The sequence below is a fragment of the Rhamphochromis sp. 'chilingali' genome (assembly GCF_963969265.1).
Source record: "Rhamphochromis sp. 'chilingali' genome assembly, chromosome: 4".
Lineage (NCBI taxonomy): Eukaryota > Metazoa > Chordata > Actinopteri > Cichliformes > Cichlidae > Rhamphochromis > Rhamphochromis sp. 'chilingali'.
This window is the reverse complement of record NC_137948.1, coordinates 23,016,315-23,041,197: the sequence shown is the minus strand read 5'-3', so window position 1 is coordinate 23,041,197 and position 24,883 is coordinate 23,016,315. Positions and strand designations below refer to the sequence as shown.

Here is a 24,883-nt window from a genome sequence, read left to right as displayed (position 1 = left end):
ATGTATCATTTTACTATATAAAAGTTTAAATACCTTTGTTTTTACTGTACCTGTGATAAACAAATAAAATCTCACAAAATGGCAATAATCTGTGTGTGTGTCCTACCTGTGTCCTGCAGTTAAAAATATCCTAAAGCCTCAGATGTATTTATATTGTGCTAGTTCAAACATCAATCGCCTCAATGTGTTTCGAAATATGGACTCCAAAAACGATGGTTTCACCTGAATCATTACTGTTACTGTTAGTAATGATCCACGCCTTTTTTCATACCTTGGCTCATGTGTTTACACACATGATTAATAGTGGGTCAACGACCACCTCCTAAGAGACAATCCCCACTAGAGTTTAAATACCCAGCACTCTCCACCTTTTGGTTTTATAACTGAAGAAGCCTCTTGGATGAGAGGCAAAACTTCTTCAACAAACTTAAATAAGTTCAGTTGCCCTATTTTCAAGCTCCTAAGACTGCCAGGACCTTGGTGAACTAGAACCCTTTCAAATTACTGCTGTTCCAAGGTCAAGAAACAAACATCTTAAACACAATATACAATATTTATTTCTGGCTCAGGGTCCTGTAAAGTGACATTCAGCGGCATTATCCACATCAACATGATCTATGCGCCCTCTAGTGCCATTATGGCACTGGTGCTGTCTTTCAAGTACTGTGTCAGAACTTCATTACCCATAGTTCATTGTGGGTTCAAGTATCCTACTTTTCGCCTGTTTTTTTTTTTTAACCCCGGTGTTTGTGTAGCAACTGTCAAGCTCACCGCTTACTAAAAATAAATAATAGTAATTTATTTGAGTTAATACTGACAATTATAAATTCAGTGCAAATTAACGACTTGTTATAGTGCTTTTCTTTAAAACTCTCGATTCCACCGGGATATTTATGGTCAACTAAGATCCCTGTGAGAGGTCCTCAGTCTCCAGTGTCATTGGTGAATGACCGAAGATGTCTCACAGCAGATTGTTTGCTAGGCTGCTTTGTAAGTATTGTAGCAAACAATAGTTTAGTCATACAAATTGTTTGACAGTTTGCTTTCGGTATCGCACGTATACTTACCGTCTGTGTGCTCTACATTAGCTTTGCAGGCACGTATAGTTTTGCACCGGCTAGCAAGGCTCCTGTGGGTTGGCTGTCAGGGGGCTTACACGTTAGTTAGCCACGTTAGCCTGGAGACCGTAGAGGAATGCAGGGAAAACTCACTGACAGTTAGCAGGACCTTAGATTTTATTTAGCGTAAGGCTAACTTTAAGCACCTACCAGCCTGCTTCCGTACAAGTGTTAATTGTTGATCGTTGATCTTTGACCTTGCATGTCTTGTGAACTACAACGGCTGTGTGTGACAGCAGGTTCATCAGCCCATGTTATCGAGCAGTAACTGAAAGCAGCTAAATGAACTTTTTGAGGCAGTTTATTTGCATGTTACTTTCTGACAGTTAAAAAAATGTAAAAATAAGTTTGCGTTAATTTTAGAGGGCGACATAACTTTAATTTAGTACGCCTTTCTTGAGACTTTAGCTAAGATGAACTTTGCTTATCTCACTGATAAATTGTGTCTTGTTGGGAGGTTTGAAAGCGGGCCAAAGTTCAGTTAGTCAGGCTGCTGGTTAATATTAGCCCAGTCACAAACACGCGTTAGGGCTGAACTGAAAAAGAAAAACAGGAATGATTTTGGGGCATTTGGGCTACAGGACAGTGTGTTCGGCAAAAGAAGCCTGTGAGTTTATTTGTTTTAGCCTGTAGAGATCGCGGTGTCATATTATTTATTTTGGCAGTGTCCTCTTAGTAAATAGGCTGCACCTTTATTTTTGAATAGTAGCTTCACAAAGTGAGTAAGAGGGAAGAAAGGATCACCACAAGACAAGCTCGAGTCTCACATGACATTGAAGGAACTGCAAGAACTGAAATAATAATTATTAGTCAGACAGATGCAGTTTTAATATAATTAATATTTGTATAGAAAACGCATTTCGAACTGTGTGTACGCACAATGAGAAAATACATTGTTCTTTTTCTTGCAGTTGGATGTGAATTGTAAAATATGAAACACCTAGCTACCCATTTGCTGCTTGGAGACTGATGAGCTTTAATTTATATTAATGTCGTCAATGTCACTATCAGTTCTTCTTATATTTGATTCTTTATTGATTTCCATGGTAATTTTCTGCTGTGAGGGGAGTTTAACTACATAGTCTTTTGACATTAATGCAGTAGTATAGTAGTAAAAGTGTCTCATAGCCATGTTGTGAGTAGTGCAGCATATTTCTCATTTTACCTGTTAGGTGAGATTATGTAATACCTACAGTCTTTGTCTTATCAGATGCCTCGCAGCATGCATAAACCTTGATTAAAGTTCTTCAACTGAGTCGTGACCTGCAGCTGCTGGACACATTGTTACACCAAACACTAACTAACTTGTAATGCCTCCGTAGGTTAACTAAAATTATCATAAAACTGAACAGAAGTCTTAAAAATTGAGTGGGGTTTTTTTTTGGTAACATTTTCTGTAAAACATATCTCTGTAAGTCTTAAAAGAAAGTTTTAAATGTTGCTCAGCAACTTTGAAGGATAGTTGGAGGGTAAAAGATTGTTGCCAAAAACAGTGTGGAGCTTAGGGTTCCCCTGAAAGGTAAATATTTGATTAAACACTTTGCTGTCCACTGTGAGAAGAGTGGTTTAGGATCGGTTCAGATTTGAGAGAAACTGCAGTTTACTTGTTGCAAAACATGTCTCCTTTGAACAAAACAGGTTTAATGTGTAGTCTTGCCTCTATGTTAAGTTCTCACAAATAACAAAAAAACTCTGTTGTTCCCTTTTCCCCCGTCCATTAGTGCAGCACAGTGGAGTCAGACACTGCTACACAGGCACAAGAAAGAACCTGTACATCGACAAGAACACGAAGGTCATCTGCCAAGGTTTCACGGGGAAGCAGGTTTGGACTGAAAACCTCTCGTTGTTTTTGCTTCACATCAGTTTAAGTTACTGCAATCTTGTTGTGAAATCTCAGGTTTTCCTTACTGCACACACAATTCCTCATTTTTGTATGTCAAAGACTTTCTGTATGAGTAAGATTACCAGAAGGACATTTTAAAAGTGCATCTCCATCAGCTGTAAAAATCTCATTCTTTATTTCTGCCTAAATTCAGTTTTGTTTTAATGGCACAAGTTATGTCAGTGTAGTTCAAGTTAATTTTATGTTTACAGCCTAATAAGTCTGTTGTGTCTTAGAGATTTGTCTCAGACCTTTTAGCATTAAAACCTTGGCTAAGATGAAGAAAAGCTCCTGCATTGTCCCAAGGAGAGCAGAATCCTTTATTACTCCTTAACAACCCAAACATAGTCCTTACTCTATTCTCTCAGGGCACATACTCATGTCAAAACAGAGAATCATAATTTCACTAACAATTTGAAAGTTGTTTAAAAGGTTTAAAATGGAATCAAATACTGTACTGTGCAAAAGCCTTGGTCTGCTGGTCATTTTGTTTTGTTTTGTTGGGAAAACGGAAAGTAAGTGCAGAGCTTTATTAAAACATGTGCAAACATTCAGGGAATAATCAGGAATAGTTCTCCAGGCTTCTCGAAGGTTATTCAAAGCTGTTTTGAATGACCTTCTGATGTTAACTGCTTTTTGTTCTGTTCTTAATAGAGTTAAGGTCCAGACTCTGAGGATTTTCCTGTGTTCATAAGTCCAACACTTATGAATTGTTGGCAAGATTTCCAACACCACTGGCTGAAATGCAGCCCCAAACCATGACACAGCCTGCACCTGCCTTAAACCAAAAATTTCACACGTGGATTCATCACTCCATAGGACTCTTTTACATTTGACTTTCAATCCAATTCTTGTGTACCTGTGGGACATGACTTCCAGCGAGTCTATTTCTGATGAGGCATCAGTGATCAGTTGAGGATCAGCTGAAGGGCTGGTGCATGTCTTTCCTGGATTTTTTACATCCAGACTTTCGGATACTCTTCATATGCTGTAGAGCTTTAAGCTTTGCCATCACTACAATTTAAAACAGTTTTTTAAAAACCTTTTTTTTCAATGCTATGTAAACACAACGCTGGTTTGTCCCTTGAGCTTTGTTCATAGGTCAGTGTCAAGAACTGGGCTATAAATGAGTGAAAAAACATTCAGTGTCCAAAGAACAGCTTTGAAAGACCTTCAAAAAGCTCAGAGAAGTATTGTTCAAGAGCACCTTAAAAATACAAGAAAGCCTGGCTCCTTTGAAGTAAAGTACAAAGAAATAAGGGGTGGCTCAAGGCTTTGCGGCACTGTAATAATTTAAATAGTTAAAGTTAGCAAAATGTAAAAGTGTTTGGTAAAAAGTCCCTGATGCTAAGTTTGTGTAAATGCTGGAACACTTGATACTGCTGTGATTCTGCTGTTTGCTGTGGATTTGTTTCAGCCTTATAAATCAAGTTTGATCCTTTAATTTTTCCAGCTTATTCTTAAATAGAAAATAATTTTCATTTTTAATTTGACTTGTCTCCCCCCCTCCCCCCTCCCCCCAACAACTACCCTTTATCATGGTTTTAACCAAGCTTAACTCTGCTTGGCAGATTGTTGAGCCTTTGATTCATTTATTATTTTTTCCGTGCATGAAAAACCTTATGTGATTTGCTTTGAAAAGTGGCAGTGAAGGAGAATTACAATCTTCTTGGCAAGTGTGTTCAACAAGCCAGAAACGTGGACTTCACAGATTTATATTCCCCCCGCCCCGCGTCCTTCCTCACATTTCATTTTTCATCTTCCATTTTCTCTTCAACATAATAAAAGGTTGTTAAATATAGTTCTAGTGAACACTCTGGGTAATTAGAAAAGGATGAGAAATGAAGCAAGTGCTATTGAGTGCACATTGCCGTGTCTTCCTGGCTTGATAAGCAAGTCATTTTTCAAAATTATTGTACCAACATTTGCGATAATAATGACCGGCAAAAACAGCAAAGTTAGCAGGGTGAAGAACTATATTACAAATGGGCGGGAAAATGCTGATTCATAGCTTCTAATTCCTCTTAATAGGCTGGTTATAATTTTTACATTAAGGTCATTTATTTGCGCTTGTAGTTACGGTCTGTGCTGCTCCATCTACATTGTTTCAGCCTCTCGAGTGATAATTAACTGACTGCACGCAGATAGGATTCGTTCAGCAGAAAATCAGTTCGGTCTGAATTCATGAGCTCATTTTCTGCGAAGGTGCAACTGAGGTTCAGTTAAATTATTCTTTCACAGATCTACAAAATGCATTGTGATCCCTTAGTGTTACTGCGGCTGTATCCTGTTCATTGAAGTAAGTCTTAAAGCATGTGTACGGCACATATATTGTTTGCCAGTTGCTTTCAGCTCTTTATTGAAACTGTAGTTTGATCATGTGAAATATTCTAAATGTTCTGTTTACGTGTAGGCGTGGAAGTTAAAAGTGTCTTACTAAAGTTACAGCATTCACAGACTGTTATAAACAGCCCATTTGTGTTTGCAGATCAAGTATTAGTGCATCATAATGTGTATACTCTTGAGATTTAACTATGCTTAACCCGATGCTTGAGCTAGGATGTCTGAGATTATCATATTTTACGCGTTTCTATGGGCAGGGTTGAAGCAAAGTGGTGAATCGCTTTCCTGCGTGTCTAGAATAAAATGCACAAACCTTGGCAGTGCAGCACGACATGTTCTCCGTGGCCCACATGGAAGTGACAGTGTGTGAAATATTTTGTAAACTAACTTTCTTGGGAGATATTTCACACTCTGCGCTGGCGACTATCCAACGCTGCTTTTGATTTGTTTTTCAAATGTTCTGCTAGGAGATTAAACTTAGCTTACATCATTACTTATTTGTCAAGATCATTTAGATTCCTTCTCATTGAATATATTTACCGGTGCCTTCACCCCCTGCTAGAATCCAGCCTAGTTTCTGTATTTATCCTTTTTCTCAGCAGCACCGGTGATTAATCTTGGATGGCATCATATTTCCTACTTCCACTCTGTCTGCAATGATATCTCAATGTTGGTGCAGTAGAAGTGGCTGTACCCATTTCATTACACATGTGTACACAAACTGATTGCGCTCTCTTCCTCTTCACTTGTAGGGGACGTTTCACAGTCAGCAGTCTCTCGACTATGGCTCCCAGTTAGTTGGAGGAGTTTCCCCTGGCAAGGGTGGCAAGACCCACCTTGGCCTGCCAGTTTTTAACTCTGTGAAGGAGGTGTGTGTGACTCCTTGTCTAATTGTGTTGTAATTGTGCTTATTGCTGTTGTAATTCTTTTTTAAAAACAAGAACTAAAATATGTAGTTTGTATTCTTCCTACTGTGATCCTTTGCAGATGGATTTTTGTAACGTAACATTAGGTGGCACTGTTTCATAACTTGAGAATGTCCCCCTTTTTTTTTTTTTTTTTTTTTTTTTTTTTGATGCAATGCCAATGCCTTTTATTCTTTGCTTCAGGCAAAGCAGGGCACAGGGGCAGACGCCTCTGTGATTTATGTACCTCCTCCATTCGCGGCAGCAGCCATCATTGAGGCCATTGACGCAGAGATACCTCTGGTGGTGTGCATCACTGAGGGCATCCCCCAGCAGGACATGGTTAAAGTCAAACATAAGCTTCTGCGCCAGAGCGCTACTCGCCTCATAGGCCCAAACTGCCCAGGAGTCATTAATGTAAGTGCATACATAAATACACAGCGGAGGACAAATATACTTACTTCTATTTCCTTTTTTTTTTTTGTGAGTGGGGGTGGCTGAGAGGGTTGAAAGCCCAAATTCCTTCTCATGGACTCCCTGAGATTTAATGCATTAATAATAACAGTGATTTTTTTCCTTTTTAATATCATGGGAGTTTATCCAGTAGATAAAATGGAGAAAATGACAAATGACTGTCTTTTTAAAAATTGTTATTTATTATATTATTATTACTTATTGTTATAGAAGAAAAAGTTTAAAAACAGGTTTTTAAATTGTAAAAAATTACAATGAAGTAATAATGAACTGCAAATGTGAACTGCAAAAAACAATGTGTTTTTTTTTTTAGATATACACTGAAATATGTGGGTTTTATTTGTTTTCTCAGCCTGGGGAATGTAAGATTGGCATCATGCCAGGCCACATTCACAAGAAAGGAAGAATCGGTGAGTGGTGATGTGTCTAAGGTCACACAGGCAAAAGCTTTAAACATTAAGCATAATTGAATATAACTTTAAAATGCCAAAAGTTAATGTATTTAAGAATGTGTGAAATCTAGAGAGCTTACATGGTGTTGTATGCCCTCACTGGCTACTTTAAATGGGCACACCTTGCCAGTATCAGGTTGGACTCCCTTTCAACTTCAGAACCTTCTTAATTCTTCATGGCACAAATTTAACAAGATGCTAGAAACATTTCTTAGAGATTCGACTGCTGTAACAGAAGTCAAGACTTCTCAGACCAGTCAACCTTTTTTCCCCAGTCTTCTGTGGTCCAGTGCAAATTGTCACCACAGTTTCCTTTTTTCTGTTCATGAGTGGTATCTGCTGCTGCTGTAGCCCTTTTGCTTCAACGTTTGAAGAGTTGTGTAAGAGATACTCTTCTGCATACCTTTGTTGTAACGAGTGGTAATTTGAGTTACTGTTGCCTTCCTATTAACCTAAGGCAGTCTGGCCATTCTCCTCTGGCATCAACAAGGCATTTTCACCTGGAGACCTGCCTGTCATTGGATATTCTCTCTTTTTTACACCATTCTTTGTAAGCCCTAAAGATGGGAATCCCAGCAGATCAACAGCTTTTTTTTTTTTTTTTTTTTTTAATACTCAGATCAGTACATCAGGCTATTTAAAAACCATGGATCGCTCAGATACTTAAAATCACCTTTCTTTTCTCATTCTAATGACTGAGTTGCTGCCGTGTGATTGGCTCACTAGATATTTGTGCTAACCAGTGTTGGTCAAGTTACTTGAAAAAAGTAATCAGTAACTAATTACTGATTACTTCCCCCCAAAAGTAATCCCATTACTTTACTGATTACTTATTTTAAAAAGTAATTAATTACTTAGTTACTTAGTTACTTTTTAAAAACACGATTTACAACCTGAAGAGGTGATAAAGCGATAGATCTTTCAGCCCAATTCTACTTTTTCTGCATAATCCATCATACAAAATGTAATCAAATGGAAAAGTCTCTTTTTTTTTACTTGTTTTATTAGTTTTAATCTTTTAACTTTATGCATCAAGCAAAAATGTAATTATCTGCAACATTCTCTGACTTGAATAAATTAGTTTAATATTTAAACCTATTTTCTGCACATTCCAGCACATAAAAGAAAATATTTTTTGTGTTTACACTCACTCTTTCAAATAGATGCAAGTAAAACACAGCAGAAAATAAATAAAGTCAAAGACTCAGCGGTCCTGTTGCTCTATTTTCACCTGTAAAGCAGGAGCAGGGTAGGCGGAGGTTTACCCTGGTGCAGGTGTGCTGCGGTCAGTTGATGAATCCGCGAGTTTCTCTGTGAGTTTCCCATTACGTCGTTGTGCACTCGATGCTTTCTTGGAAGTTTAGGGGGTTTTTTCGCTGTAAAAAGTTTTCTTCCTACGCACAACGGACACTAATGTTTTTGTCACTTTTTATGGAATCAAACTCAAAGTAAGGTCAGTACTTCCACGCTTTAAACGCTGCACGCTCATACTCTCTCCCACAATCGATATGTGATCCATTGTTGATCTGCACACAGCTGTTGTCACGAACGTCGCACTCGCTTACGTCACTGTCATGAGACATTCTCGCAAAAAAATCATGGTTTTAGTAACGCAGTAACGCAGCGTTCCTATGGGAAAGTAACGGTAATCTAATTACCGATTTTGCAATAGTAATCCCTTACTTTACTCGTTACTGTAATCTGATTACTTTTTTCAAGTAACGCGTTATTGCCCATCTCTGGTGCTAACTAGTAGTTGAACAGGGACACTCAATAAAGGGGTCAAAATTCAAAATGAATAACACTCACCTGTTGGTTCAGGCTTCTCCAACCACAGTCATTAAATGGCTGAAGAAAAACACGCTGCCTTTCTTTCCAGGTTGAAATTTTTTTCCTTTTTTTTTATTTTTAAACACAGCACTATTTAGATCTTACATCGAGCTCCTGCTGTTGACAGCTTGACGTGCAGCATGTGCTCCCGGCTAGTGAACCTTTACAGGAAGTCCTGTTATATATGTAGTAAATCGCCTGCCATTTATTATTATATTTTTATTTTTTTACCGCAGCATAGAGGGAGCAGCTGTTATGATGGTGATCCGTTTTGTATTTTATGTCTTGGTGAAAAGATGTTGACAAAAAAATGGCAGCTGCATTTTATTTTATTATATCACCTTTGACCAATATTTCTTTTAATGATGTTTAACTGTAAGCAAAGAAACCTAAGAAGTTCTTTCTTTCAGGCATTGTTTCTAGATCGGGTACCCTGACATATGAAGCTGTGCATCAAACTACGCAAGTAGGCCTGGGCCAGTCACTCTGTGTTGGTAAGCTACCAATGACTTTTGGCATATTAAGTTTAAACTGAACACGCAGTGCTGTTGAATGCATTTTTTATATCTGTGCAACATAAAACAAGCTTTTAACTGCTCGAAGTAGATGCCAGGGAGATTTTGTAGGCATGAACAGAGAGAATTTTATATTAGTATGTGCTGCATTTGGTTTGAAGACATGCTGGTCACTTATTACCAAGCACTCAACATCACATCCTTATATTTAATTTAAACCTCACTGTGAATGTTGGCAGGACCTTAGACGTGATAAGATATTAGACTTTCATCTTTAATAATTACTCCAGAGATTAAATAAAAAAAAAAAAAGAATATTTTACAGGACTCTGTAGAAATAGGAAGGTGAACTTGGAAGATCACCTTGCTCTAAAACTCATCAGATGCTAATACATTTCAGCAAATAGCTCAGACGTTTTCTAATAAAAAGGCACTTTTCTGATCAGTGCTCAGAATATTCCTCTCAGATCTGAGCATTAAAGGTGCTGCTATCTTTGAAGAGCCCTATTGAGATCGGACCGATCCATTGAGTGGCTCAGATGGATATAGAAACTTACTTTCAAAAGTCTTTGTCCTGAAAATCTTAAGGATAGTGTTTTTCATCTCACTCGCTCATCTATAGCCGTACATAAAATGTGATTGTGTACCATATATCTTAAATATATCCTTTTTTCTCTTAAATTCATGCTTCTTTTGTTTTTTTTTAGGTACATCTCAAAAAAGACAATACTAGCTTTTACACATTCTGTAAAATAATGACACATTTATTACAAATGTAGCTGGTAAATAAAAGCAGATAAAGGATTGCAGGTAATATCATATTTTCTGCATATCTCACATGTTTATGTGGGACTTTCCATTAACCCACCCATCTGTTTATTACCCTACTTTCTCTACAGTGTCTCATAGCCTTGTTTTAATAATTCATTGATTTACAGCATGGATTAACAACACATGCTGCTTGATAGCACAACCTGTGACATTTTCCCAAACTCTGTTTCCCGCTGTTTAAAAACCCAGTGTATTCATTCGTCAATTTTGTATCGCTCCCTATTGTTATTCACAGTATGAGCATCAGCATGTTTGCTTTCTAGGAGGCAGCTCAGAATATCTGTTTAGATTTTATTAGAACATCTTGACATTCAGTAACGACACAATCACATCCAGCTCTGTTACATCTTGGCAAAACATCAAAAGATTAACTGTTTTACAAAAACAAATTCTTTTGGCCAACTTGTGTGCCACCAGAAAACCCATATCAAAGAGCTACTTGGACTCTGGAATTAAATGAAAAACAACTTGGCTTCATCATTATTTAGACATTTTAATTATGGAGTGTCCTCTAGCCAGACTTCATAAATCTAGTGCCGCAACAGTATTAAATATTGTAGAGTTCATTAAACGGAGTTTATTGGTGGGTCTGCTCGTGACTTCTGAAGTTTGAGTATGACCTAGGGGCTACAACAAATTACAGTTAATGCAATATTTAATATCACTGTCATCTTTGTTGCTGTTAATGTGGGTGCGCTTTGATTAGTATGCATGTAATTTTTTTTTCTTGGTGTTGCCAGGTTTTCTAATGGTGCGAATATAAATTAAGAAGACATTGAGTCTGTGGAGATTTGTCTTGTGGAGATTTGCCCTTGCTTTTGTAGATCCTGATGGAAAGTATTGTTAAAAATGATTATTGCACCCTTGTGGTTTTCAAAAGCTTTGTAATTTTTGTTTCCTGGATATGAAACAAAAGACATTAAAGTACCACACAGAGATGCAGATGATTTGGGACAATTGAGGTAAAACTGAAAAATGATTGAGAATGTTTGGTTTTTTTGACTCTGTCCAGTTGAACTTTTTTTTTTCTCCCCTAACAAAATGTCTCAGAAATGACTCTGCAGTTAATTTTATAGAGCTGTACAGCGTTTCCAGCTCATTGCTTTAGCTCTCTGTCACTGGTCAGCACTGGCATTGCAAGTAGTAGGACATTTAAAGGATCTGTGTCCAATGTTTATTTGTTGTGCAGAGTCAATTTTGCCCTGCTGAAATGCTAAACTAGAGCTTAAAAGTCACTTGATATACAGTATATTGTACATCATTTGCTAATCAAGGCACTGCTCAATGAAAATGAGACCAGATTTACAGGGAAATTAAATCAGTTAATATTAATTGTTGTGTGAAACAGTCCGGGCAAAGCATCCCCAGATTATCTTGGTAGTGGTTATCGGATGTTGTTGACGTGAAGCTGGCTTCCAGCGGCTGCTTATTTGATGAAGCCTGAACAGCCATGTGATCCTCCTTCACAGGCATTATCATTATCAAGTGTTTGCTTTGTCTCCTGCAAGGTATTGGCGGGGATCCATTTAATGGCACAAACTTCATAGACTGTCTGGAGGTGTTCCTGCAGGATCCCAAGACGGAGGGCATTATTCTTATTGGAGAAATTGGAGGAAATGCAGAGGAGAATGCAGCAGAGTACCTGAAACAGCACAACTCTGTAAGGAAATGACACACTGGACACCCATAATCTCACTTCACTCTCCTGCTAATATCCCCTCACACAGCGCTTCACCTTAACACATATATCTGTTCTTATAAAAAATGTATCCTTTTCTGAATTAGCTCTCAGTTATGCCCTTTCAAAATATGTCAGCTCAAGTGAAGACTGGAAGCCATCATATGAGCTATGAGCGTGATCGTATCTTCAGGCTGGCTTTCTTACTTCTCTGTGTCAGTGTGATTTGTGTGATCAAGATAAGCTGACAGATGGGATGAAGGTATGATTCACAGGACATGTTCTGAAATCAGCAGTGCTGATGAACAGTGAACCTTTTGTGAGACCACATATGATAAAGAGTCGGGTGAGGATTGACTTGTGTATCCCAGTGGCTGTGAACTTGTATATATTTAAAAAATAATTTTTTGTTCGGGGTCTGAATACTTTTAGCCTGTTAATTTTTCCGTGTGCATGTGTTTGCTTCTGTGTCCACGTGCGCGCTTATGGTGCTCTCGAGCTAAGAAATGAATTTGATTTGCCCTCAGCTTCTCTAATGCATGCAAATCTCCTCCTGGCGTCTCAGGAGAATAACTTCTCACACTCTACAAATAAAGTACAAACACCCGCCACCCAATCACCCAGAGTGTTGACAGGAAGGGACAGTTCAAATGAAACACATGCAAGAAAAAGCCCAGCAGAGCGTGGGAGTAAGCTGCAGATCTCATGTTGAAAGTTAGTTGTGTAGAACATCGTACATAAAATGGCATTCTTTAACTGTAATAGTTGAAAAAGGGTAGAAGGATATCTGAAGACATTGTTTTTACTTTAACTCAACTTTTCTAGATTTGGATACATTCAAATTCAAGTCACTGATGCACTGCCAGCGGTGTGCTCCCATAAGTGAAAATGGCAGTGTCTGGAATAAGCAGTAGGCTACCTTAAAATAAAATGTTAATACACATAAGTATGTTTTGCTTCTGTCAGTATCTTCTTGGTTTTAATCGCAGGGTGGAAAACTCCAAAACCTGGTCCAGTAAACTTTCAGTTTGATTTGAAACTTGGATTTATCTAAAATAAGGTCTAAGGTGAGTGGAGGGAAAAAGAACATATCAAATATTATTGTTTAGTGTCAAGCACATTATAAAACAGGCAATGTGCGTCATCAGGGTAGCGTAGGTGTGATTTGATTAAATTTGATTGACAGCAGTGATATAAGCGATCAACCCACCTTATGTCTTGTTCCAAACGAAATCCCACATTTAAGCATTAATCTTACACATCTCTCTAATGGTCATTGTTTGATATTCTGGTATTTGGTTTGATCTCCTCTGATAGATTTGTGATTTTTCAAAAAGGCTCTTATTTTTATTAATCTTATTTTGGATTTGAACACAGAGCTGGCATAGTCTTTGGATTTCCATCTTTTAGTATCAACGGTGCCTTGCCATCACCTTCTACCAGCAGATATGCTCACTACCAGACCAACATGTCGTCACATAAACTATCAACTTCTGTGTAATTCAACAAACGCTCAAAGATTAAAACGATATGGCCGTCCCTAGAGCGCAGCACATGTAGCAGACTTCATAAATCATGGAGGTCATTCTTGTTTCTGTTTGTTTTTTTACAGTATAAATCGATCAGTTTTTTTTTTTTTTTATTTGCTAAAATTTCGACACACCAGCACCACCACAAATAAGATAAGATAACCTTTATTAGTCCCACACGTGGGAAATTTGTTTGAAATCTACTATTCTCTGGTCTTTTAGCGTGGTTACATCATCCACTCTCTTTTTATATAACCAGACCTCCGAACTGATTCGACATCTTTCAAAAACAGGTTCATACTCCATAATAACTGGGTTTTATTGAAGGGATGCGTTTTATTTTTAGCAAATTATTATTTTTCCCAGCTGAGCCTTGGCTGAACCTGGCACAACACAGCCAGTACAGGAAAGATTAAAATATCTCATGTGAAATAAACAGTTTTGTGCTGAGCTTTTTCAGTATGTATTCACAGAGGGCCACATTACTCATTTCAAGACGTTAAACCCAAAACTGTTTCTTAAATGCCCCGTTTCGCATTAGCTTGACAAATTGTGCCACATTGGACACGTTGTGTATTCAATGCCCATTGAAATTAAAGGTTGAGTGTCATGATTGATTTATGTTATGCAACATTTAATAAATTGATCTCCTGACGTGCGAACGACATATTAGACCAAAAGGGGAGAAAGTATTGATTTCAGTATCCATCAGTGTTACAGCTGAGTTACTGCACACTATTTTGTCTACCGCTGCTTTAATTCAGTGAAATGCAAGAAAACAAACTCATACTTCCCACTAGGTTCTGCTGTCAGATTTTATGATGTAGGGCATATGTCAGCATTAAGCCTTCATTGGTGTTGATGCCCTCTATTGCCAAGTAAAAAGTGGTTTTATAACATCACCTGTATCAGCGGTTTATCAATACAAGAGTCTCACAGGCTTTCTAACAGAAAAAGGCTTTCCACGCCATATTAAAATTTGGGTCATGCATGCCAAATACGTCATAGTATTTGGCACCTCGACTACTGTGGTGGGTATGTATAAATAAAATGTCCTCACCCCATCTCCACTGACCTTTTAAATAAACATTTTATTCTGTGAGGGAAAAAAAAAAACCCTGAAAATGAAGGAAGGCTGTAGTTTGGATGAAGTCTGAAGTTGAAGCGCTGGCACATGTTATTTACACCCCGCCCTCATCATGTTGGTGAGGCCACCTGTGTGTCCCAGTTTTACTTTTAAGCTTATGAAAACAATTCCTCAATTTAGAGCAGGGTATTTTGTGTTTATAGAACAAAGGCGTTTTCCAGTCATGTTGGCACAGAGGAGGTGTTAGAACGTTATATTATGCGATTGGTCTCATAATTAAGGTAATAAATCTGTACAGCTAACAGTGGAAGACAAAAGACGGGTAAAGGGATATTGTAATATGACACCCTTCCCTGTATGAGTTGTTACTTGGAGCCCGGGGAAGCAGGGATTAATGGAGTAATTAAACCTCTTGCGTTTGAGTTAGATTTAAGACTTGATCCACACGAGGTTGGTTTGTTTATTTAGAACGTGATTTGACTCCTGAATACTGAGTGGGCTGTTTGTGCTAATTTGTTTTTATGCATACATTTTCGATGCATAGAGCAGATGCTTCCAACATATTTAGAGCACTTTAAAATGATGTTCCCTCCCTATTTTCATTTCCCTGTTAACTATTCAAGTGTTAATGCCTCATTAGTGGTGCATTTCTGAGCCAAGGTCCTCAGCATTTCCCCGGCTGGTATATGTCCTGTGAGTCTTAATTATCAGAAGTCATCTCTAGTATATATTAGTAGCTGCCATTTTGTTCCTGCCAGTGTCAGGTTTGAATCTGAAGCTGAAATGGCAGTTTGAAGTGGGTGTCTTTGAAGGACCTCACTATATTGCTGTAAAGGCTGTAAAGCATCCCACATTCACCCTCTGAAAGCAGCTCACCGGATGAGCCACAGCCTCTGTTGAAAGCACAGGACTAAGGCTGCGTGCGTGCACTTGTGTTTGTTTGTGCGCTAGTTTAAATTTGTGCATGCGCACACGCACCAAGCAGTCCTCTGCAATTATGTTGTTATTCCTAAGTATGAAATATTAGCTGCTGTTCATGTGCGCACGCGCACACACACACACACACACACACACACACACACACACACACACACACACACACACACACACACACACACACACACACACACACACAGTCCCCCTTGCTAGTTGTGTTATTGGTGAAGATGAAATATTAGCTCTCTTCACCTTGGAAATGATCTTAACTGTTGAATGTATCATCCATCAGTGAGAAAGCAGTATAGATGGGTGCTGAGCTAATCAGTGCCTACATGACTAATTACCATTTTAGAAATGAGATGATATGAAACGGCGGGAGCCTGAACCCCTATCTGGTCATACACCAACCCATGCAATTAAATGGCTTGATTGACCCTTTTGTTTTAATATTGCAGACTGAGACAGAGATGGCAGGTTAGACAAGCCTGTTATCATGGGATTCTCTAATAGGAGGACAAGGGGTGTTTCATTTCTAATGAATGAATAAAATGCAGGTGCAGAAAGAGGATTCAACTTTTCTCTTCTTGTGCTTTCTGATGCTATTTGCATCTGACACTTTCTCTTGAGCAGTTTCCCCTTTTCTGTGCATCTTCACCCCATTTTTATGTTCCGATTTTCCTTTTCCTCCTTTTCCAGGGTGATAATTCAAAGCCTGTGGTATCCTTCATCGCTGGTCTAACTGCTCCTCCTGGCCGTAGAATGGGCCATGCTGGTGCCATCATCGCTGGCGGAAAGGGTGGAGCCAAAGAGAAGATTGCAGCCCTCCAGTCAGCTGGAGTTGTAGTCAGCATGTCCCCTGCTCAGTTGGGCAGCACTATGTTCAAGGTGAGTCACTTGGACCAGTAAATATTCAAAGGCTCAAAGATTAGTAATCATGAACAGTGATGGAAAGTACGGCTCCAATGTGTCAGTGGTTGATAACTGTCAGAAATGACTGCAGGCAACTTTAGATCAGTTGAGAACAGCAAGCTTTTTAGCTAGCAGTGCCATAAATAACAAATGCCCAGGTGGGTGTATTTGCATGGTTTTGTCATGGTGAAATTAAGCTTGATCCAGAGCTGGTATTTGTTAGAGTAACCCAATTTTGTCGCCTAAAATCAGAGTCTTGCTGAAAATGAAAGGTGAAATTACATTGTCATGTTTTTGTGGTTGTAGTCTTTAAGAAGTTAGTTTAACAGTGTTGTCTCTAAGTTGCAATAAAGGGCAAAAACCACATCAATAGGTTTTAAATACTTTACCTACATACTGTACATGCATACATATATACAAATCTATTTGAATTTCATTGAGTGAAAAATGCATTTTTTTTAGTTGTTCTCTCTCTATTAAAACAAAACTGCCACAAAAATTAGAGACTATTAATGTCATGGGCGAAGTTACAAATTCAGCAGGTGATCCAATAAATAATTAATCCCCCCCATGTGTCTGTGTGTGGATCAGAGCTGATTGATAGTTAAATTTAACAGTATCGCATGATATGAAAATACTTATTGCTGGAATATTTAGTCATTGGTGGGAACGGTGTTAAAAATGCTTCGCTTTAAACAGAAGCAAGCAGAATTCTTATTAATTTAACTATATCCCAAACAATTTATGTCACACTTATGTTTTTTCAGATACATGCAATTTAAAAATTAGGACAAGAAATGCATAGAAAGCAAAAAATTATGATATCTACCCCATGCATAAATATGTGGTTCATTGTTTAATGTAGAACTATAAAATATACTTGTTTGCATTTATTTTATTTTTAAAGTTTATGCAATGTATCAACTAATGAATAAACATATTTTAAGCATAATTACATGTAAGTGAAATTGTGATAATTCTTCTCTTTAGTTTGCAGACCAAAATATCTTGTGATCTTGGTCACTTGTATCTCTTATCACAGTTAATGTACTCATGTAAGGAGGTTTATTTAGTTATTTATCTCTTCTGAGTAGCAAAGGCTGAGATTGGACTTTTAATATGCTATAAAGAAAGGCAGAAGAGAAGGGCAGAAATTAATAAATGTGTGTTTACTGTGGCAGAGTTGCTGGCATTGCCTCTTTATTTCAGTTTATCTCTAGGGAAGAACTGTTAACAAGATGTATAAAAAGTGAAAGCATGTATTACACCCATTCATCATCTTATACTTTCATTACCACTGCTGGCACAACTGCACGCAGATATAGATTTACATGACTTTCTTTCCCAAAGTTTAATTCATAATCATTGCGTGTAATGATGAAAAACGTGCTGCGTGGTTGCTCATATTGCTGCACGTTGTGTTCATACATCTCTGTTAATCTCATTGACTGCCTTAATCGGAGTAATAACATGTAAGAGAAGAAAGTAGAAATAATGGTATCTCCGCAGGCAGGAACAACAACCGGGGAATTACTGTGTCAGCTGACCTGCATGAACCTGAACATCAGGAGTCCAAACGTGCATCTGCAGAAATCTATACATGCGTCATCAAATGCAATCAGATGTTATAACAGTATTTTGTGAGCTCGAGAAAACTTTGACATTTCAGAAGGGCCAAGGTTTCAGTAAAATCTCTAATTCCAAGTGTTAATAATAGTTTAACCTCTTAAACATCTTAATGGAACATGACTGCTTTTTGTTCCCACTCCAATCCTTGCACCATGTTCATCATAAGAATAATCAAGTTCAGACTGAGAGCTCACTTGTAAGTAGGACACAGTATACTAATAGTGCCTCCTTCTGTCATTCTGTGTGTAGCCATTTGAAAATTTAGTAAAAGTAAAAAAAATAATATTAATAATAAAATGCAGCAGAATGAGGAATATTTATTCCTCGGGTGTAACTTTGGTCCTTTGTTGTCTAATGCATGTTAGACAGGAAAATGAAACTGAACAAGGTGTACATCTTCAGCATCAAGCTGCACTAACGCACTGAATCAGCGGCTTTTTTTCTATCAGACGGGGGGTAACAGGATGAAGATTAGACAACGACCAGTTCATGGCTCATTTTTAACTAGATATAAAGTCATAGCCTTAAAAGATTTAAAGCCTGAAGTTTTCTCTTTTTTCCTGATATTTATTGTGGAATATTTTATTCATCTTTACAATTTGTTTGCTGCACCTTCTTTCCCACAGATCTCAGGATTGTGATCATCCTTTTAGTGTTTGTGCCATTTTTTTATTGTTTCAGCAGTGCTAGGACACCCTTTTTATTTCTTATTCAAGTTAACTAAAAACATTTTCTTTGCATGTACTGTATGTTTTTGTTACAGTACAACTTCTAAACTGTTGAATCTCCAAATAACATTAAACGCCCAAATTAAGGGGGAAAAGAAAATCTTATGTGCACCCCACTACAAAAAAAATCTTCAACAGAGCTGCATGGATGTGGTTTTTATCATGCAGTATTAGTGATAAGCAAACAACCTTACAAATGTCATGAGATTCCTTTGTTGCTGAACTATGTGTGTGACATCCATTTCAAAACAATCTCTGCCCACTGCAGACCAGCAAGAAATGCAAAAAATACAATAAGCTCCTGTAGGTTTCCACGTCCCACACAAAGCCAAAAATTAGTAGTAACACACTCGCAATGATAAACAAAGGCAAAATTTAGTTGCGCTGGGTGCAAGGAGAAGAAATCAGTAAACCTATATTTATCTGAGAACAACTTAATTTATATGCAAAGGAAGAATAATTATGACCTTTTACTTGTTTACAAAATCCCGCTGATAAAGCTGCAAAGGTTTATGGAGACACAAAAATATCGAATCTGGATTTTGTTTTTGTAATATATTTAAAAGTTAAAGCAGGCGTGCTGACCATATTTACAATGCCTGCTTTCTTCATGTATCCGCGCCCAAGTGTCACAGCTGTCATTGCTCGCTTGTAAAGGTTTTGCTTTTCTTTCACATTACATGTTCGTCTGCTCTCCCCAGTTTCAATCCAGGCGTGTTCTCACCTGTCGCTTTTGAGTGGCAACCTCTACTTTGCTCATTTTTACTCCCCCTCTTGCTCTTGACTTGTCAACCATTAGACGCTGTCTCACAAAGAAGGCTTCTTTTTTTCTTCTTCCTTTTTTTTTTCTCCTCCCCCTCCCTCACAGACGGCTCTGCTTTCTTACCTTAGTGCTATGATTCCTACCTTTGAGTTAGTGTCTGTTGACACGGACCAACAAAGCATCTGTCTGCTTGTCACAAACACCCCCTCTTGTCTTTCTTGCCACTCTTTCCAACCCATTACCCTTTTTTTGTGTCCTCTAATTTTTTTTCTTTTTTTTCCTTTTTTTTAGCCAAAAGCCTAACCTCCTCCCCTCTTCTAATTGTACCTCATCTGTAAAGCACAAACTTGGTGAACAAGATCATGGCTCCCCAGTTCCCTCCTCCCACTCCATCTAATTGTTGCTTTAAAGAATGCGCTTGCGTTGGCTACCGAGCATTTTACATTATTCAAACACAAGCCTGTTTCCTCCTGAAGGTGGCAGTAGACCTTCAGGTATCCAGACGCCACAGAGGAATAGGCCGACATGTGCATGACTACTTGTGTGTTCTGTAGACCTGATAAATGACTTTTGCATTAAGTTACTTTCCTCCTGTGGAATGGAAAATTCTCTGGGAACGACGTATTCTATCATCCTATGATTTGTGTGATATTTCCCAAATTGAATATGTAAATAGCAACATCCTTTTTAATGGCTAACATAATGCTTTCTCATTTATAGTCACATGGTTGGACCGTGCTGATAAACAGAACAACCATAACCACGCATAAATCAGATTTTTGCAGATGGGTAGTCCCTATCAATCAGAGGAAGTGTGCTGTTTTAATGCTGGCAACTGGAACTTAGTGAGATGTGCGTGCTACATGATTTGCACTCTCCAGGAAAGAAAAACAAAAAAAAAAAAACAGGCACTCCACAGCTCTAGCCGCCTCTGTTTTCCCCCTTCAACAGCAGATCTGATACATGGGATCAAAACAGAGCTGAGTGAATTCTGCATGAATAAATCATTCACGTCTGTCTCACTTCATGTCACGTTGTTTCTTTTCTTCTTCCTCTGTGTTGTCCATCTCTGCAGGAGTTTGAGAAGAGGAAGATGTTGTAAATTGCGCAAGAAGGCAGCTGACCTCTTACCCCCTGCCTCGAAATTGAAATGAGCAGCCTGAGTCTGGAGGTGGATATGCCCCTACAGTGTCTGTAAACCCCGATTATTTCAACTACGATACGCACACGAAGTGTTTATATTGTAATTTCTGCCATGAACTCATACCTTGCACATAAATGGAAAGAATAAAACAGTGTTTTACTGGTATCCTAAAGAAACCATTGTACACTATGAAAAGCTTTATGGATGTTTTCCTTCTCCACACAATGTCGGCAGCTTACGGATCGACGCCACAGTGATCTGTTTCGTTCTGTTCTGCTGTTCCTGCTCTATGATGGATTTCATCACTAATTTCACTGGTTGCCCACCCGAATAACAAACATTTCTCATATCATTTTGTCAGCTGTGTCGCCTGTACTTTCACGTGGCATATGTAAGAAACAGATGTGGTCTCCTTGTAGAACGGCATTGCTGTCCCTAGATTTTTAGGCATCATTAAAGTAACTCGAGAAGTACAAATCATCACTTAAATGGGGATGCAGAAGGTGCAGGCAATGTGGTATAGATACAGAAACAACTGCCAGGTGAGCATTTATGACAAAAGTGCTTCTCTTGCAATGTTAATAAATCCCACTTCTGAAAACGCCTCATTTGACTGCCATTGTAAAGTCACTGCATCTGGTTTCAGTTTTGACTCATTCTTAAGGAGAAACGATGATTAGGCCAATTGATTATTTCGTTCAGAGATTAGAAGTCAAATTTACCACATTCAGTCATAAAGTCGAACACTAGTATTGACTAGTATCAGCTTGTCAGTGCCAATCTTTGAGGGAGAGCAGGAATTTCTGAGATTACAAAATAGACTAAGCTTTTGTTTCACCTTCCATTTTTACTCAACCTCTCTTTGTTGGAGCGTGAACTGCTCTGAGGTTTGTCGAGAGTCAGTACCACAAATATGTCCCTTGAATAAATTGTGAGCAAAGTGTCCTTTAAGTTCTTTGAAGCGTCATTTATCCTCAAGTCACTATTGAATGAAAGGACGTGAAGAGAGTGGAAGTCGTAATGTCACGTCTATCCAGGGATGGTCTCCACGAGTATCTGCAACTCAATGCAGTATCTAATGTAGCATTTCCTTTGTCAGTATTGAAAAATGAAGCCTGTCCTTGCGCTTGACTTTAAGACAACACAACACCCATAATCGTTAATCTAAAACCTTCAACAGATTTCTCTTCTCTCCGTTAGCTCGTGGGCACGACTCTTGCGTCGTGACATTTATCCACTGAACATCCAGAGGTTATGAGGAAAATTGTTGAGTGGAGGCATCTAAGCTGAAAAATATTAAATAAGTAAATAAAATGAACACTTAGCCAAGTGCACTGTGTGACATACTAATGAGGAACTTCAGTTCAGTGGTTGGATTTTTAGTTATTAGCATAACAAATTTCATTTGGGTTGTGTAATAGGTTTTCTTACCTCTGGAACAAAACGTAAAACTTTCATAATGCATGATTATTTTTGAGGCTGCCGTTTTTCCCAAGCTTTCTACAACAGTCGTGTGTGGTTTTTGAGTTTTATCGAGCCAAGGTAAAGTGAAGCTTTGCTCTGAATGCTAGTATTTTCTAAGACTGTATATTTGAGCAACATACAGCTTGTGTGAGCATTCACAGAAAACTTTCAGGTTTTTCTCTGATCAACACAAAGTCAACTTCCACAAAAAGTTGCAGGTTAAACCGACACCTCATTACTGAACACAAGGTGAGTGTGGAGCGGGTGAGAGAAAATGAAAGGGGAAGATAAGGTTACAGTTGGTTTTGTGCCCACAGAATCTATTTAAATTAACTCACTGGGAACAAAAGTGTGTAATGAAGCATATAAAGCCCTACACTGGACATCTTTACAGCCTATTCTTATCTGCTCCACAGCAGTCAGCCAAGGCAGATTATTATGTGTAAACATTGTTAACAATTACTTTTTAATCTGCATTAGTGAATTAACATAATGACTGACAGTGGCACAGAAAGCTTATTTGTTTAGAGGCTCAGAAGTTCCTTCTTGTACTTCTGCTGTGTTCTGCTTGTATGCAAGAACTAAATCAGGCCAAAGTTAACCCTTTAGTGCAGTTTAACTGCTCCGTCTTTAGGATTTACTCAACTTTATCACAAGTAACAGCAGGTTCAAAATTAAAATGAACTTACTTTGGAAGCTGGCTTGTTTTCATCTTGTTAGTCATACAAAGCCCTTAAGGTTAATTTCCTATGGAAGTTTTTCTAGTTTAGATGATAAACGTTGTTTACTATCTCCAGTCATACTCAGAAATTTGGACACAGCGGCGGCTGTGGCTCGGGAGGTAAAATGGATCTACTAATAACTAATCGAAAGATCAGTGAAGTATCTATGGGCAAGATATCGAAACCTAAGTTGTCCCCAATACATCCAGTGGAGTGTGAATTTGTGAATGTTAGATGAAAAGCACATTGGCATTGAAAAATGTGCTTGTAGAGTGTGTGAGTGTGTGTGTGTGTGTTTGTAAATAAATGGGTGAAAGGCTTGTAGTATAAAAGCACTTTGAGTACTCAGAGTAGAAAAGCACTATATTAATTTTTTATAAAGCACCTTTCACAGACATGATCCCAATAATTGACATAATAAATCTATTGAAATTGGTTTGGAGTTCAGTGTGCTCGGTTCATTTTGAAAACATCTCGGGTTGTTTTTTGGGTTTCTGTTTAGTTATCGGTGGACGTTGCTTTTACAACATAACATGCAACCTTTGACTCCACTAACAAAGCGGCGTTGATGACAGCTGCATTTGATGTCATTCTTTGGGTGGAGTAGCTGGACGGCCTGAGCTGACAATTTATTCCCTCAGACCAAAGAGTTAACTTTATTCATAAAGCTATAAATGGCTGAGTCAAGTCCAGCAACAGACCTGCAGCAAAGTCCTCATTACCAAGAGAGTTCAGCTGACTTCAGCCGAGTCAATCGTCTGAGCTGAAGAAACAAGAATATTCCTCGGAGCAGGCAGCAGCCCTAATGAACTCAACAGGGTACTCTGCAAGTGCCCTTGTGCACGCTGTAACACCTTATAAGAGGAGAGGTTAGCAGCACCAAGGTGCCCAGCATGTAAATCAGTTATTTAATTAAACAGTTGCTAAAGGCACAGACCAGGTAAATCTTGTGTTGAGTTGTAAAGGCTTTTCCTTTAAAAGTATGCTCAGGGAAGCTAACCGGCAGTGTGTGTCGGGTCATTAACATTCCTATTGAAATGTATCTGTGGCATGAGCTGCTACCTGCCAATTAGGATAACAGTGCTTAAATACCAAAAATGCTGTGCAATCTGGAAGCGGTGCAGGTGCAGGTTAGATTTGTTTTGTTTTGTAATTGCCCTGGTTTGTTGGCAGCGGTCTTCAATGAACTGCTAATCGGTTTAGTGTCACATATTGCTCCTTTCAGCCTGAAAGTGCCAGCGATCGTTATCAGATTGTTTTATTGATAACATTGAACGTACCTCCTGCAGTGTCAGGTTGGCGCAGTCTCCATTAAAGCATTGGAGAGCAGTAGTAGTATGGACCAGAAACGAAATCACGGGGCTTGGCAGTAGCAATTTGCATGAGGTGGTATTGTTTTAATAGAAGCACTAACTTGAGATTGCTTTGGGAATTGAGGGCAGGAATGAGGATAGAAGAGCGGATGTACAGGGATCTTGAAACAGAGCCCCATTCTTTCTTTCTTTTTTCTCCCCCAAGTCAGCAGCGGATTAGTTTCTTCTTCTGACAGAGGAAAGGCTTTATTTGTCTAGCTTATGAGGATATAAGGACAGAAAAACAATGTTTCATCTAGAGAGTGAACTGCAGATTTTTCTAAATAAACTCACATTTTTGGAGTTAGCTTTTAAATACTGTGCAAAAGTCACCCCATATTTTATAATATTTTCTTTTGAAAACAGGAATTTGGGTGTATGCATGTATTGAAATATGCAAACATACATGGAAATGCAGTGCATGAGGGTACATAAGACAAAGATAGCTTTGCCGTACAACAAGCTTCTGCTGCTTCTTTTGGAGTCACCACAGTGGCCTCCTCAGAAGAAGACTCATGTCTTCTTGTCACACCAACCCTCTGAATGTCCTCCTTCACTGCATCCATGAATCTTGTCTGTGGTCTTCCTT

The 24,883-nt window shown here is 38.4% G+C and overlaps 1 protein-coding gene across 1 annotated transcript; it reads left to right on the top strand.

Moving 5' to 3' along the window:
• Positions 1-850: 850 nt before the first annotated feature.
• Positions 851-21,701, top strand: suclg1 (succinate-CoA ligase GDP/ADP-forming subunit alph). The gene is made up of 9 exons (XM_080879493.1): positions 851-990; positions 2,840-2,940; positions 6,096-6,212; positions 6,453-6,665; positions 7,075-7,132; positions 9,415-9,498; positions 11,859-12,010; positions 16,280-16,468; positions 20,688-21,701. Exons 1-9 carry the CDS (start codon positions 957-959, stop codon positions 20,712-20,714), a joined length of 975 nt encoding a protein of 324 aa, XP_080735619.1. The 5' UTR covers positions 851-956; the 3' UTR covers positions 20,715-21,701.
• Positions 21,702-24,883: the final 3,182 nt, after the last annotated feature.